General features: G+C 40.5%; 1 protein-coding gene across 1 annotated transcript in view; it reads right to left on the bottom strand.

The window, feature by feature from the left end:
* The window catches only part of LOC102918882 (ankyrin repeat domain-containing protein 26-like), a 36,568-nt gene that overhangs the window by 6,747 nt on the left and 12,107 nt on the right, over positions 1–17,714 (bottom strand). The window contains 7 exon segments of the mRNA XM_076562608.1: positions 3,586–3,811; positions 5,396–5,610; positions 6,270–6,461; positions 9,612–9,741; positions 11,479–11,591; positions 12,084–12,171; positions 12,778–12,848. Of these exon segments, the coding sequence (XP_076418723.1) occupies positions 3,586–3,811; positions 5,396–5,610; positions 6,270–6,461; positions 9,612–9,741; positions 11,479–11,591; positions 12,084–12,171; positions 12,778–12,848 (1,035 nt within the window).

The raw sequence follows: 17,714 nt of genomic DNA, 5'->3' as shown, positions 1-17,714 counted from the left end.
TTCCAGGAAAGGCGCAAAGCTACACAGAGAAACCCTGTCTTGAAAAACCAAATATATATATATTAGGGGGGAAGAAACACTAAAATAACCCTTTCCCCTTTACTTTATGAAAGTAAAATAGCCCTGCCTCCTAAAGTTTCCTCTGTATTGTGTGCACATTTACATACCCATCCATTATACTCTTATAACGTGACACAGAACTTGATTTTGCTGGTGGGAACTAATGAGAACATTTTGCATTTTTACCATGTACAACAATTTACAGAAATATTCAGCTTTCTCGTGTGTGTGTGTGTGTGTGTGTGTGTGTGTGTGTGTTCATGTGTCTGTAGTTGTGTATGCACATATGTGCATGTAGAAGCCAGAAGCCAGCCTCTGGAACTGCCTGGCTAGTTTTTAAAAATGTGTGTGTGTGTGGTGAATGCATGTGTGTATATGTGTGTGTGTGGTGAATGCATGTGTGTATATGTGTGTGTGCAGGTGAACTCCTCTGTGTGTGGGTGTGGAAGCCAGAAGCTGAACTCTGGTATTCTCCTCCCTCACTCCCCAACCTCGTTATTGAGACAAGCTCTCCTTCTGGATCTTGTCTGTTGTCTGTGACTGGCTGGACTGACTGGCCAGGGAGCTCCCCCTGTCTCCCCCCCAGCACTGGGGTGGCAGGGATGTGCTGCCACACCTGGCTCCTTCTGTGGGTGGTGGGCATCCAAATCCAGGCTTCCTGCTTGTGCAGCAGGCACTTCACCCCCTGAGACATCCCTCCAGCCTTCCCTTCTCTTTTCTGTGTGCACAAGTCCAATTTCATGACTCTCTTGCTTTCTTCTAAAAATCTGAAACTGAGCTAACAAATGATAAAAAACACCAGCTGACTCGGATATTATCATCTCCCATATCAAAACACTCATTTAAACTTGCTCTTCTTTCACCTATTTCATTGTTCTGGTGTCTTAGAAAACTTAGATATTTCTTCTATTGTGTTGTTAGGATATGAGGACTAGTAAAAGTAAAGGTTGAGACTGACTTTACCACAGGCTTGAGTTAAGCTTCTGTGCGTGAAAATACCATCAAGACAGTGTATGCTGGTGGAACAGACATTTCATTAACAAATTAACACACAGTGAAAACAAGTTTGGTTTTCTGTTTTGTTTTGTTTTTGTTTTTCAAGGTTGGGTTTCCTTGTGTAGCCTGTCTTGGAACTCACTCTGTAAATCAGGCTGGCTTCGAACTCACAGAGAACTGCCTGCCTCTGCCTCCCAAGTGCTAGGTTTAAAGACTTGCACCACCACCTCCTGGTTTGAAAATGATTTTTCAAAAAAAATTATTCACATTTTATTCAGACTAATATTTTGTCAAAAAATTGTCAAATACAATCAAATGTCTGGAATAGGACCAAGTATAGTTGACTTGAATTTTTTCCTTACCACTTCTACAATAGCTTGCCATTGTGGGAACCACTTAAAATTTTTATGAATGAAATGACATGGTTTATTAAATTCATCCTCTTACACCTTTGTCTTAGTTTATTTTCTATTGCTATGACAAACACCATGGCCAAAAGCAACTTGGGGAGGAATCGTTCATGTTATGCTTCCAGTCACAGTCCATCATTGAGCAAGTCAGAGCCAAAACTCAAGGCAGGAACCTAGGGGCAGGAACTGAAGCAGAAGCCATTGGAGGGTGATGCTTAAGGGTTTGCTCCTCATGGCTTGCTCTGCTTACTTTATTACACTACCCAGGACCATCTATCTGCCCAGGGGTGGCACTACCCACAGTGGATGGGACCTCCTACATCAATCATTAATCAAGACAAGACAATACCCTGTGGACTTGCCTACAGGCAATCTGATGCAGGTATTTTCTCAATTAAGGTTCCTCTTCCCAGATGACCCTAGCTTGTGTTAAGTTGACCAAATACTAACCGTCATGCATCTCCAGGGGAGATGGGGATTACATGCAGCTTTACAGAAGAGTCTGATAGAATTTATTCTATGTGATGGCAGTTGCTATTTAAAGACTGTCTATTGCTGCCACCTTATTCTTTTGTTTCAGGGAAGGCAGAGTGGAGAGCCTTAGGTGAACTGCATTAAAAATCCAGTATTTGAACCAAAAGAGCAACACTAGATCTCTCTCTCTCATATATATGTGTGTGTGTATGCATGTATAAATAATATTATGCATATAGGCATACACACATATAATGGGTTAAACAGCCATTCTCAAAAGGACAAGTGTCATATGCTTTCTTTCACTTGTGGATCCCAGATTTCATTTTATTTTGGTCCCTTAATTTTAGCTACATAAAGTCACGTTTACATGACATGAAAGTAGAAGTAAAACTGAGGGGAGGGGAAGAGAATGAAGGCAGGAAACGGGACTATGTTAAATGTATAATATATACTTGTATGAAAACTTCAAAAAATAAATTAATTAAAATGGGCCAAATACGATGATGTAAGAGCTGTACTTTGAGACTATTAGGAGAGAACTTAGGGGAACAGTTAAGGACAGAGTGACAGGCAATGACTTCCAAATAGGATTCCAACAGCTCAGGAAATAATCACAAAAATGGACAAATGGCTACATAAAATTAAAAACGTAGGGCTAAGAATGTGGCTCAGAAGTAGAATGCTTTCCTGGTATCGTAGAAAAAGAGAAAGAACTCTTAGGCACACCAACAGGAAAAATTAAGTATCAAGAGAGGCAGATCATTGAAAGGGGAAAACCTTCATCACTTCTTCATCTAACAAGAAGCTGATACTTAGCATAATAAAGAACTAAAAATAAATATCAAAAGAACAAATAAACCAGCAAATATAGGGAGTGGTTAGACACTTTCAAATAAACATGCAGAAATGTCTAATTAATACCTGGAGCATGTCCAATATCTTCAGCAATCGAGGAAATAAAAATTAGAAGGACACTGCAAACCCATTCAGACACACCAAAACGGGACATGTTGGTGAGGATGTGGGGGACAGGAACCCTTAAAAACTACATTGGAATTGTGTAATACTTTAGGATCTCCGCAACCACTTATGTATTATCCACAATTCCCTTTTCTCTCTCCTCCAGCAGAGCAAGATACCCAAAGAAAGAAGGCCAAAGGGAAGAACATGGCCTGGACCCTGCTGTCGTGAAGAAGCAGGAGGTCAAAAAAGTGGTGAATCCTTTGTTTGAGAAAAGGTCTAAGAACTTCAGCATTGGGCAGGACATCCAGCCCCAAAGAGATCTCATACAGTTGGTCAAATCCACCTGCTTTCCCACCCCTGCCTGCTGTATTAGGCTGTGGCAGCAAAGGGCCATCCTCTGTAGGCAGTTCCAAGAACCTCCTGCTGTTAACCATTTCCCCCAGGCCCGGGACTGGCAAAGAGCTACCCAGATACTTAAGCTCAGATACATAAAAATGAAAATAAATTTTCATTTTTATGAAATTTTTATTTTCTTCTTAGAGAACACTGACTACTGGGACCTTTACTGAACATGCATAAGTCAACTAAACAGTTTAATATCTTGTCAAATGAAAAGAATTAACGTTACTATCAGATAACAGAGTTGGGATGCCAAAGAACAGAAGAGAATACAACTTACCTTGAGCAGACTCCCCTGCATAGGCTCAGAAAGCTGAAGGCTGGATATTGAAGGCTCTGGGTTTCTGCTTGTAATGAAGCTAGGGTTGCATTTTATACAAGTACTATGCTTTGTGACACCAGGACATTTGGGGACAGGCCGTGTACTAAGAGCTCTCTGTAAAGTTCTGTTCTCTTCTGTCACCAGCAGAATGTCGGCTCTGACTTTACTCAGTTTGCTGTTCGTCCTGTGAAGGTTGCAGAGGGGCAAACACAGTAGGGCTCTTACTCCCCAAATGAGTCGTGCTCTTCAGAAAGCACCTCATATTTCCTCTTGCTAATGTCTTAAAGCTGAAAACATCTTGGAGCACACCTTCGGCACTTAAATTCCTTCTAAAGAAGTACATCTACTTCTAAGTTAAGAAGTAAATTCAGAGTAGGAGAGAGATGAACACCTGCCAATGATGAGATGATGCTATGCTCATAGTCTTTACTGAAGAGACCCTGGCGCACTTGAATATGTGACTCTGCCAGGCCTTGCCCTTCTTCCCCTCCCCCATTCCCTCTGCCTTGCTAAAAACCATTAGACTACATGCCTAAAGCTAAGCCATCAAGGCCTGTTCCCTTATTTGGGTACTTTATGCCAGTCTCATTCCTGAGGATAAGTACCACAGTCCAGCAGTCAAAAGCCCCCTTTGGTTCACCCAATTAACATGCCCAATCAAATCCTAGCCCATTCTAACACAGACCTCCCCTTTTCTTCCTCTTAAAAATTACACCTGCAAGGTCATTTGCTGCTGTTTTCTGCCTGAGTCAGAAAGCAGCCACTTTAATTTTTCTTTCCCACTTAATAAATGATCTCTCTGTGAAAACAGGTGTTCGGGTGTGGTTTGTGCCTAATCTGGGGTCCAGAAGGAAGCCTGCACTGTTGGGGGTGTGTATCTCCTTCATTGACTATAATAACCATTGCACCCCAGGAAACCACAGCAAACTGTTGTGTGGTGATCCACAGCAAATGTACACAATTAAAAAACAAAATTCACAAACTAACTAGAAATAGTTGTATGCAGTAAAGCAGCTTCAGTTTCCAGAGCTGTTGGAAGAAAAGATTTTATGTTTTTGCTTTCCTTATCTACAATCCACCCATAACTTGGGGCACATTAAGCATTTGATACAGAGGGAAATTCAAAGGAACAGCCTCTGGGACAGAAGATGGTTTTCCAGAGGATTTAAAAACAAAATGGGCGGTTCCTGGAGCAGTTAGCATTTTATGTCATCTCAGGGATGGGACTTGCCGTTTCTGACACACACACACACACACACACACACACACACACACACACACACACACACACACACACACCAACATTGGCCCAGGGATTATGTTTAACTCCATGTGAATGGTATTTTGTTCATCACTGGGTTAACCTACCCTTAGGACTCAAGTCTGCCTTAATGTACAGCAGAACAACTGTAAAGTTTGTCACTAGGTAGCTCTAATGGTGACACCAGAGACAATGGACTTAGTGGTAGACAGTTATCTCCCCAAGAGCCAGAATGTGCCTGGAGGGGCAATGTTATTACTGCGGGTCCCTTTGGGCATGTTTCTAAAAAAGTAGTTAATTGTTAATGTTTCTATTTGAGAGAGGGAACAACACAAAAAACTAAAAATTAAAAAGGGGGGGAAGTGTTCTGCAGCCACACTGTAGGTTCATTCCCTGACATTATTTCCCAGTTATAATTCATAGCTTGCTCACACATCCTACTTAGTCTTACGAATCTGCTCTGGTGAACTGACACACTAGGGCCAGCGAGTCTCTTTCCCGGCTTACTTGTGGAGCTTCTGTGCTAGTGTCCTGCTGAGCTCCCGCTCTCGGGCACAGCGCTGCTTGTATTCCTCTACCTTCCTTGCATTGGACTCTCCTTCAGCTCCCATTTTCTCAAGCTCTGATTCAAGATTTTTAAGCCTGAGTTCCATTTGGCTCATTAGTGAATCATAATTACTTTCTCTTAAGGCCATTGCATGTTTTTCATCTTCTAATTTTGCCTATGGAAAATTAAAAGGATATACTTTTAAAATCATCACACTAAACACTCAAAATACTTGTTGTACTTGCTTTAGTTTTGAGGGATTGATTCCCAGAGTAATTTTAAATAAGTGAAATAAGATGCTAGGGTTTAAAATATCAATACCAACTCAATTAAATCCCACCATCAAACGACGCTGAACCTTGTTTGGTTGGGCTGGAGCTTTCTGTTGCTTCCGAGCCACAAGTCTTGGTTCTGAATTATTCTCATGCTCACCCTTATGGAATCAGACAGTTCACAGAATAGAGTTGACTCAAATTTCAAAAAACCCTGAGCAGCATAACTTAAAAACAATTCAGAAGCATGATGAAAGTTCTATATCCAAGTTTTCCTTCTTCCTGCCAGGGGTCTTGCTTTATGCTAAATTGTCTAAAAAGTTGAAAAGGACAATTCTGAAAGATCAATTGTATTTTAATGATGGAAGCTAGAATAATTAAAGGGGTTAACAGATGTCACCTGCCTTCTAGAAATCTCCAATACTAGCTGTTACAAGACACACAGAGGACACACTCATCAGTTATGCTGTAAAAGTGGTTGGCTGTCTCATGGGTCTCCTCAATGATGACTTCCTCTCTCTTCAGCCCCTCACTGACACCATTTCTACTCACACTGACCTACCATGTTCTCTCGAAGCTGGTGTTGCAGGTTTAGTGCATCTTGTTCTAGAATCTTCTGGTCCTTGTGGAGCTTTTTGTATTGCTTTTGTGCTATTTTTATTGATAACAACTCCTGCTCGATGCATTTAAACTGTACATTCAGAGGTAGATATTTGGCATTTATAATTTCCCATTTTTCTTTCAATTCATGGATCTACATGAATAAATAAAGTCCCACAGATGAGTAAAAAAGGATTCAGGTTGGAAAAGTCTAATAGAAAAATGACAGCAAATTTTGATATAAATTCAGTTGCAATACATTATAATTAATAGCAGAATCAGAATATAATCCATTGAAGTTTGAACAAAGTCAACAGAATGAAAGCTAAAAGAATCACCAAAGTATACTTTTAAAAAATAATATTTTTAATAATTCTTTGAGAATTTCATACAATGTATTTTGAGGATACATACTCCTCCTCAGTTCTTCCCAGATCCACCCTCACCTTCCTACCCAGCCAACTTGGTGTTCTCTCTCTCTCTCTTTCTTAAATCCATTGAGTCTAGTTTGTGTTGGCCAACTTCTCTTGAGTGTGGGTCCTGCTCCGGGGCACAGTCAATATGTCAGGGGTCACACCATCAAAGAAAACTGACTCCAAGGATGGACAGGCAGTTCAGTGCTTAAGGGAACTTGCTGCTTTCACAGAGGACCTGAGTTTGGTTCCCAGCACCTACCTGTTGACTCACAATCATCTATAATTCCAGTTCCAGGGGATCTGATGACCTCTGACCTGTGTAGGCACCAGGCATGCATGTGGTGCACATACATTAAGGTAAAACATTCATGCACATAAAATTGACTCCCTCTCTCCCAGCAGCTAGTAAATGCCAGTGGTGTCTCAGGTAGGAGTGAATCTTTGTGTTCACTTCCCTCCTCCATGATGCCTTTCACAAAAAATACTCGTCTTTGTCAGAAGATCTCTGCTCTGCACTGGACCTCAAGCTTTTTTTTTTCTGATTTGTTTTATTTATTTCCTTTATAAAATTCATTCTTAGTAAAGAGGTTCAATTAGAATTCAGTTTCCAGCACTGTTATGCTGACTCACCACTATCTGTAACTCCAGTTCTGGGGGATCCAATACCCTCTCCTGGTTTCCAAAATCACCAGGCACACAAGTGGTGCACAGACATACATGTTGGCAAAATCCCCATACACATAAAATAAAATAATCTGTACTTCTTTCCTTCTAAAAGATGAGACCTGTATTCAGAAAACCCAACACAAATGTCTTAAAGAAAGGAATCTGTGCTCCTGTTTGTGAGAAACATGTTTAGAAACACTAAATTACATGTCAGAGTTTAATGGGAAATGGTAGTTGGGAGCACAGATGAGGTATGTCAGATGAGGGGCTGTCATTTATACGTAGTGACCATAGTAATTCTTAAGCAAGTACTTAAAAATCATACCCTTGATAAGGGATTCATATAGGATAAAGGACTCCTACAAATAAAAGATAACACATTTTAAAACTGGAGATGTTATAGAATGATCTTGTCTTCCTAGTGAGAAGCCACTCCAATACTTAGACATTAATAAAGGAAAAGTTCTTTAATATTAGTTCACTACTGGTTCTGGCTAATGCACAAAAGGGAACTAGCCCTGAACAGAAACTCTCTTAGCTTATATAGTTTTATAGCTCCGGGTTACACTTTGAGCAACAAAACATGTTACAAAGTGACAGAAATTCTAAGGTTTGGTTGTCTGGACAAATTGGGAGATTTACAATGTAAAATATACTGTCACAGTCATCCTGAGAGAGACCAGGGCTGCTTCTCCCAGGCAGTTGTCAGCCAGGATTGTCCTGTTTGCTGGGCAGAATTATCCTCTTCCTGAGAAGAGGACCAGGGGTGCTACTTTAGCTAAACCCTACTTTGTGTAACTTAGTATTTCCTAAGGAGTTTGGTAGGTCCTTTATAACACCAGTTTACTATTCCCAGTTTCTCCTATATCAGAGAATTGAAATAGGCATTTCTGCAAAGAAGTACACAAACCACTAATAAGCACATAAAAAGGCATGTATTCATACTGTTCCCTTAGTAAATAGGTAAGTGTAAACAAAACCTCCACAATGTGCATTTCATGTCACGAGGATGGGAACTTTTTCACTTGAATTGGTGAACAAGAGCATGGGTAAGGATATGGAGAAACCGTGACTCCTATTCAATGCTGTCACCTTAAGAAATATTGATACCTCAGAAGATTGAGCAGAGTTATCATATGACTAAGCTATTGACTCCTAAGGAAAAAGAACCTAGGCTGGGCGGTGGTGGCACACGCCTTTAATCCCAGCACTCGGGAGGCAGAGCCAGGCAGATCTCTGTGAGTTCGAGGCTAGCCTGGTTTACAGAGCGAGATCGAGGACAGGCACCAAAACTGCACAGAAAAACCGTCTGGTGGGGGGGGGGGGAAGAACCTAGATCACCTTGTGATCCAATCATGTGACATATTCCCAATAGGCAACGTGATGGGAAGAGAGTTCCCTACAGCTGATCAGGAAAAGGGGGTGATTCCTTCATAGCGTACTGAGAGCAGTGAGGTCATGCTTGTAAACCACTGCTACTGTATCAAATCCCTCTGCCATGCATCTGTTAAATGACTGGGCACATATGCATGTTAGTTATATCCCAATAAAACAGCTACCAAATGTAGAGGAAAAATGAGTAGGATCATTGTCTCTAGGGTAAACATTAGAATGAAATCGCTGTTTTCTAAAAGTACTTAGACCTTGAAAAAAAATCATTGTGGAAAACAGTGACTGTTTTCTGTGATTTGTAGAGCTGCTTTTCTGAAGGAGTTTTACAGCCTTTGCATGACTTTAGTCACATGACAATCCTGGCACATCTGGAGTGTCTTGCATTCTCGGGTCCTGCAGTACCCAGTACCGACTAAGGTTGCAGGGGTGTGTGATGTTTTCATCACAAAACACAGAGATTAGATCAGGGGCTTTGGTATGAGGAACTTGTTTTACCCCCCAAACAACTCTGTGTAACAACCATCAAATTCGCTGTGTATGGCTGTTTGAGGTTCAGCTCCTCGAACTCTTCCTCCCTGCTGCCACAGAGGCCGAATTACATCTCGGAGTGACCTTCTTTCTTGGATCGTCCCACGCAACATAGAACACCGAATCCACATAAAATGGATGCTATTCATGATTTAGTGGTTTGTGAGCGTGTGTACTGCTTGGCTTTACATACCAGCTTGAGTTCAACAGAACACCCTTTCAATGGGAAATAATTAATTTTCATTAACACCAAGCGTCAACATTTGAGGACTTACACTTACATTTTGTTCAGTTAAAATTACCTCATTTTTTAACATATCCACTGAAGCGTTCACTTCCAGTTCTTTAGTTTTTAAATCTCCCTGGCAACTAAATTCTCCATTTTCATGACCATTCAGTTTCTTTCTCATTACTCCTAAGTGTTTCTTTATTCTGCAAAAGTGTACAGAGTCAGTATAGGGAGTTTTTTAAGTAGTAAATGCTTAACAATTTTTCAAATGAATTGTATGTTCTATAATGTTTTTACATACATTATTTCTTTTAAAATGAACCTACACATTATGACCTCTCATTTGTTTCAACTTAAAATTATTGAAAGTATTCTATGAAATTATAATCTTATATAAATAATATGAAGAAAATTCTTATGTTATTTATGGCAGATAAAGAATAAAAACTGGTGCCGGGCAGTGGTGGCACATGCATTTAATCCCAACATTTGGAAGGCAGAGGCAGGTGGATCTCCGTGAGTTCGAGGCTAGTCTACAGAAATCTTGTCTCAAAAAAAAAAAACAAAACAAAAAAAAAAGAAAAGAAAAGAAAAAAAAGAATAAAAACTGTAACCATATACTGAATTGTTTTAACTATTAATATCTACTTTAGTATTATAGTACAAAACATTAACTAATTACTAACAATTAGGAATAACCCATAGATCATTACTCAAGGTAAAGAAAAATGTGGATATGTATGAGCTATATGCAAATATACACCATTTTACATACAAGAGTTGACTATCTATCTGTAGACTTTGGTATTTGTGGAGGGTTCTAAAACCAAACTTCTGCAGATACCAGGGGTGACTATATTTTAGTTGTATGTGTGTATATACAGATACATACAGATATCTATATATGTGGATACACATATGTATCAAACAAATTTAGCAATGTGTATACCTCATGTACAAATGGGTGACACCCATGGAAAAGGAATATATCTGCATGATATCATAATTGAAAAAAGAAACGCAAAAAGAAAATAAAAACCATGTCAAGGTAATTTTGATAGCAGTGTTTTAGATAGGAAAAGGTTTGAATGATGAATGAAGGATGCTACCAGAAGAAGAAAAGAAAGAAAACTATCCTTACCCCCTCCTCCCAAGGCTCAGGGATCACTGTGGAAGAAGGCACAGAAAGACTATCAGAGCCAGAGGCAGTGGATGACTAGAGTGAAACAGTGACCATGTCGGCGCACCAGGGCAGCTGCACGTAATGAACTCAGTGATTTTTGACAGCATTACAAGCCCTGTGTAAGCTCAAGCCAAACCTGTCTCAGCAAGGAAAGGGGAGGTGGACATGAAGCCACCCCTCTCTGGAGAGGGGCAATTAATAGCTGTTGGGAGACAAGAGTCCACTGTCTTTAAGAGTGTGGACCCTGGAAGTCAACCACGCACCAGTGGGAGGGCACACATTCAAAAATATATGGGCGGCACGAATCAGGGTGGATGGGTGAAAAGGGAAGCTACAAAGCTGGGTGGGTGGGAAAGGGGAGAATGGATCTGGGGGGAGGAGGGAGGGTGAATATCAAAACAATTAGGAAGTCTTAGAGAATGAAAAAAAGAAGGAAAGAAAGAAAGGAAGTAAGAAGAAAGAAAGAAAGAAAGAAAGAAAGAAAGAAAGAAAGAAAGAAAGAAAGAAAGAAAGAAAGAAAGAAAGAAAGAAAGAAAAATTCAAGGTAGATGAAGAAATGCACAGAGTCATGCCAAAGGCATCACCATTATTGTTTTCAGGATCATTAGAGAGTAAATATATTTTAGCATCCAAATTTTCAGATTGAGTGGTGAGTTCTGGTTGTTAAAACAGTTAGAAAATGAATTCACATTTAGGCGTTAATGAAATCAGTTAAATGCGTCTGTGAATGAAGAGATCTGAAATATTAAAATCTTACTCAGTGAACTCCCTCTCTAACTCTTCATTTTTATTCTTCTTTTGGTCCAAAGAACACTTCAGAGATGGTATAATTTTTCTGAGTTCCTTTAGCTGTTCCTCTTTGTCTCTAGTCTTTGAAAAAATTATAAAAATTATTTTAAAAATCTTGGTATAAACTATTTTTTTCTTAAAAATATTATTTACTGCTGGGTGGTGGTGGTGGTGGTGGTGGTGGTGGTGGTGGTGGTGGTGGTGGTGGTGGTGGTGGTGGCACACGCCTTTAATCCCAGCAGTCGGGAGGCAGAGGCAGGCGGATCTCTGAGTTTGAGTTCAGCCTGGTCTACAGAGAAAGTTCCAGGACAGCCAGGGCTACACAGAGAAACCCTGTCTCAAAAACCAAACAAAAACATTATCAAGAATAATATGCATTAAGGCAGGTCACCCAAATCACTATCTTATGAATTCAGTCAGACCTCCTTTAAGGCAATAAGGGTTTTCACTACCAGCAGGAAGTGGCATCAGGATAGATTAAATATTTGTATCAGTGGCACTCTTCTCGTTTCCTGCAGTGTTCCTATTGGGAAAGGAAAACATGAGACAGAGGTGAGCAAGAAGCTGACTCACCAAACCTGCACGTAGCTTCTGAAGCTCTGCAATTTTCTCTCCTTGCTCTTGTACTATGACTTCTGCCTCAGAACACTCAGCTTGAAGCCTAAAATGTATTTTATAAACAATTATTCTTACAGATGAATTTTTGATAACATTGTATAATGACAAAGGACTTGCTTCTTAAAAAATTGAAAAGTAGATAGTGTTTCATCTTCTAGCTGTGTGTGTGTGTGTGTGTGTGTGTGTGTGTTTTTGTTTTGTTTTGTTTTGTTTTGTTTTGTTTTTCGAGACAGGGTTTCTCTGTGTAGCTTTGTGCCTTTCCTGGAACTCGCTTTGGAGACCAGGCTGGCCTCGAACTCACAGAGATCTGCCTGGCTCTGCCTCCCGAGTGCTGGGATTAAAGGCGTGTGCCACCACCGCCCGGCTTCTAGCTGTGTTTTATAGAGAATGTGCAAGTTTTAGGAAAAATGAACAAATATCATGCAGCATTTTTCCTTTACAGTGTGGGGACTGAACTCAGGGTTGTGGGCATACAAAGCATGTTCTATTCATCCCATTGAGCTGTGTTCCCAGACCTAAGGAACATAAGCTTAAATATCTCTTGATCCCCGCAGAGCTATACTCATTGTAACTGATAGGATTTTCACACTACACTGATAATTTGCTTTGTAAATACTCAGGTTATTTTGTATGCTCCTTTAAATTATACTTCTGCAAGTGATCCTGCATCTTCTGAGAACTCTGTACAACTTCTCTTTGTCGATCCTGTGCCTCTTGCAACTAAAACGAAGAATCAAAAAGAAAATTTCACTAATATTCTAGTACAAACCTTCCCATCACGTTTTCACACTAAAATTACTTTAAAAATACTTATTTTATATGTATGTATGTATGTGTGTGTGTATGTGTATGTATGTATATGTGTGTGTGTATGTGTATGTGTGCTTCAATATGTATAGATGCACCACATGCATGAAGATGCCTGTAGAAGCCAAAAGTGGGCACAAGATCCCCTGGAGCTAGAGGTAGTTACAGACAGTGTGAGCTACCCTATGTGGATGCTGGGAATGGAACCCGAATCCTCTTCAAGAGAAGCAGGTGCTCTTAACTGTGGGACCATCTCTCCAGCTCCCTCATGCTAGAATCTCATGGGTATACAGCCATCAACCCTTTATCTGCATACTGAGGGGAACTTTTGTGCTATCACTGTGGAGTTCACTGAGTTATTGCAAAAGGGATCTTATCCCCACCAAATCTAAAATACTATGATCTGAGTCATTGACCTGTCTTACGACGGACTAAAATATAGTCTTCTTGTTTTGAAATCATATTTCCTCAGATACTCAAATGGACAAAATTGGTAAATGAAAAAAAAGTTGAAATCCTATTATGGTGAGTTTTTACATGTTCAAAGTACCACCTCCGTTATAATTTTAACAATTCATTCAGGCGAATATCTAGAGTTATGCAAGCAATGATTACAAAGTAACGCATCCTCTACGGTAGAACTGGATGTTAAGGGGAAGTGTGAGAGCTTTCTGAGTGAGGTGCCAGGATGCCTGTGGGTGAAGCCCAGCTCCTGTTGCAAATAGCTATTGTCTTAGAATAGCTATTGCCTTCTGTGCCTTGGCTATCTCATCAGTAAGAGAGAGGTGTTTACAACATCTAACTCTGGGCTTTATGGAGGGTAAGATTAGAAAATATGCATCAAGTAATTAGAAGAGTTTGAAAGACATAGGGAGCCAAAGATAGCATTTGCTGTTGGCATCATCACCGTGCTGTTCTCACACCCCCTGTCCTTTAGGCAGGTGTCGAGTTCACAGAAGCCTTCCACGCCAGCTGCATGGAATCTCTTTCAAGTCAGTGAAGGCGACAGCAAAAGGGAAGCCCTAGACACCCCCCACCCCCCAGGAAGTCACGAAACCTTTGTAATTGCACTGGCCACCTAATTCGTTTCCATGCCTACTAACTTCCCTGTTGGGGGGTCTCACAGTAGGCAAACTGTACCTCTGGGGTGAGGTAGCTGCAGATGAGGTGACTGTCAGAGGCATAGGGCTTAACTGTGAATAAAGATTCACTTTGTCTGTGTCAGCCAGCACTCTGATGAGCGGATGGATGGTGGTTACTAGGGGTAACATGGCACATCAGAAGAGCTTTGGTGAGGGCCTCTCTGTTGATGAATCACTACAAATCTAAATCACAGGTCAGCCTCCATTATAAAGGAAGGTGAATCTCACTTTTTCCATTGTGAGAAAAATATGAACATTTGGTAAATAATCCTCCAGTAAGTAGATGAAGCTTTATATTTAAGTCTTAAACATAGATGTAGATGAAAACTCTTCTTATGTCGATACCAGAAATTATGAGTATTGTATGAAGTACTTAATTTTATTCTAACAAATGTTAAAAACAAAATGCTGTTTTGTTTGCTTTGCTTTGTCTTTTCAGCACTAGGGTTGGAATCCAGGGCCTCACACGCTAGGCAAGTGCCCACTAAGCTCTACCAACTGTTCAGCAAAGACATTTTAGTGTTTACAAGGAAAAGTGGCACCCTTAGCAAACATTATTTCCTCTTTAGGCAGTTTTATAGGTTGACAAGATTAAGGCATAAAACAAAGTGAAGTAAAACCACATGAAGAAAGCATACAAAATTAATGACTTAATTGTTCTGTACACACAAGGTAGAGGGAGTTGGAAGAGTCTTCATGCAATGGTAAATTGCGAGCGAATTCTGAATAAATGACAACAAATGCATAAAGTGTGGGACGTGAAGAATCGTGATTAAAAGCAAGCGACCATAAAATCAGCACACTCAACTCAAAGGATAAAATCCATAGCAAAGAAATAAAAACATGTCCACAAAACCATTTTGGCATTACAAATAAAGGCAAGAAGGGCCAGTGGCATGGAGACCCTTCAGCTGGCGAGTGAGTTTGTGGGACAGCCACACAATAGAATACTGCTCAACAATAGAAAGAAATGGAGTTTTGGTCCAACACCATGTGTTAGAAACCCATCAAGAAAGACTGAATATTTATAGGAAACTTCTAGAAGAATGGGGAAATTATAAAGGAAACAATTTAGGCCGGTGGGAAGGGCTGGGAAAGAGGGAGGACCCAGGGAGAGCATGACAAGTAAGGGCTTTGAAGTTATTCTTTACGGTGATGAAATATTCTGAAATTGATAGCGTGACCATTACATGACCCTGTGAATATACTAAGAGACCCTGAATTTGCCCTTCAAATGTTTCCCGTAAACTGTATGGTGTCTCCACAAAGAAAGGAACAGGAACGAAAAAACTTTCTTCTCTATTTTTGGGTACATAATATATATGTAATCTATTTCTATGCTTTTACACTGGGTCTAAAATGGAAGAAAACTGTCTGACTTCAAATATTTACAACTGCAAAATAAAATGTAGATGTTTTTTCTGCATGTATATCTGTGCCTGGTGTCCATGGAGGCCCGAAGAGGGCACTGGATATCCTGGAACGAGTTAGAGACAGTTGTGAGCCACCCATCTGTAGTGCTGGAAGTTAAAGCTGGGTTGTCTTTTCCTGTTTCTTTTCTCTTTCTTCTTCTCTCTCTCTGTTTCTTTTTTTAATTTGAGGCAGAGTTTGTCTGTGTAGCCCTGGCTGTCCTGGAACTCACTTTATAGACCAATGGCCTCGAACTCAGAGATTCATCTGCCTCTCCCTCCAGAGTGCTGGGTTAAAGGTGTGTGCTACCATGCCCAGATGAACTTGGGTCCTCTGTAAGAACAGCAAGTGTTCTTAACCACTGAACCATCTCTCCAGTCCCAGCTGCATTTTCTGAAAGATGTGGTAGCCTTTCAGTGCAAGTGGACACAGAACTCTGGGATTGGAATGTCTTCATCGTGGAGCATGTGACTGCATGTGAATCTGATGCACTGTTGTTTTCAGAAACTCATGTTTTCACATAGGGATTATTTCTCTGTAAAGGAACTGATGAGATGAAAACATGGTATCCGCTGGCTGCATGTGTTCCCTTTCCTTAGTAGTTGCTGTAGCAAAGTAGGAAGCACCCTTCCAGATGAACATATCAAGGGCATGGAATCACTGTCACAAACTAGAAAACCCATCATTGGTGGCAAGGGGTTTGTGATCACTGGAAATCAGCTCCTGTGAGAAACAGTCAAGCTTTGCGTGGGTGAGGCTATCACGAATGTTACTATCCAACTGCTGCAGATGGAGCAATGAAGAATACCAGCTTGTTCAATGGGAAAAACATGCCTCTATCATCCCCAAATACATTATGTATGCCTACAGATGGTTGGAGAGATGGCTCAGTGGTTAAGAGTACTTGCTGCTCTTTCAGAGGACCTAAGTGTGGAGACCCACAGAGGCTTTCTAGAGAGAACTTACTCAGGGTCAGAGAATCTGAGCTTGCTTTACCCAGCCGGGCTGCATAACGAGATGACTTGACCACGGGCATGGTTACCAGGTGTTTGGAAGGGTCTACACTTGGCTGTATGGTGTGCTTTGATCTTGCAAAGGGGAGGTCTTTTGCCTCTCCCTTAGGCATATTATAAAAAGCCCTTCTGAATAAACTTCAAGGCTGTTGGGTATTGACCTAGGCCCTCTCAAAGCTGTCCTGTGTCTCTGTCTTTCTCCTCCTTGTCTAGGTCTATCTTTCTACCTAATATTTCCTCATTCCTCTCTTCTACACCCAAGAACCCTTGATAGGTAGAGCAGGTTGGAGCTGGACTCCCACACCTAAGTTTGGTTCCCAGCACCCCACATAGTGGCTCACAACCATATGTAATAGCAACAGGATTCAAGACCCTCTTATGGCCTCTGTGGGCACCAAGCATGCATGTAGTACACATATACATGCAAGTAAAAACACTCATACAAATAAAATAAAAATAAAATCTGAAAATTCTCTGTATTTTGTACCATGCACATAGTTTCCTTTCTAAAACATGCACATTCACATAACAAAACATTAGTGATCTGAAAATGACTGATGAAAACTGTCTGTGCTCTGGTTTTCTTTTGTGCATTTAACATCTTCTGTTTGCCATGGTGATTTTGCAAAATGCAACCTTGTAAGAGTCTGGCATTTGGTTTTCTAAAAGCTGCCAGTTGGTACTGTTTTCTTCCTCATAGTTTAAATGTATGCTTCACGAAGGTTTAATCCCACATCATTGGTGGCAAAAAGCCTAAAAGCTTAATAAAATGTAGAACTTTCAAAAATCTATCCAAAGAAAGTAGCTGGTTAATGCTCAGGGACCATCAGTCCACGTGAACAAACCATAATCTAACTGTGTAAGACATAGGAACCTTGTCACAGAGCAAAAATAGTTTCTTCACACAGGCATAGACACTACTGTGAAGTGAATTTCTTTATGAAACACAAGACAAGTTTCTTTATAGTTGTAAAGCTAATGAGGCTGTGTTTTGACATAAAAAATGGCCCAATTAACATGTATGACAGTTCAATCATAAAACTCCTCATTAATTCCTCCCAGATTTACTGTAGCTATTTACTATAAATGCCATTATTTCGTTTTAGGGTGAGGTGACATTTCCTTTATGTGCCTGTGTGTGTATACATGCATGTGTAGGGTGTCCCTAGAGGCAAGAAGAGGGTATCAGATGCCCTGGAGCTGGAGTTTAAGGG

This window comes from Peromyscus maniculatus, chromosome 1, assembly GCF_049852395.1.
Source record: "Peromyscus maniculatus bairdii isolate BWxNUB_F1_BW_parent chromosome 1, HU_Pman_BW_mat_3.1, whole genome shotgun sequence".
Lineage (NCBI taxonomy): Eukaryota > Metazoa > Chordata > Mammalia > Rodentia > Cricetidae > Peromyscus > Peromyscus maniculatus.
The sequence above is the reverse complement of the archived record's forward strand: the minus strand, read 5'-3'. Positions and strand labels throughout refer to the sequence as shown.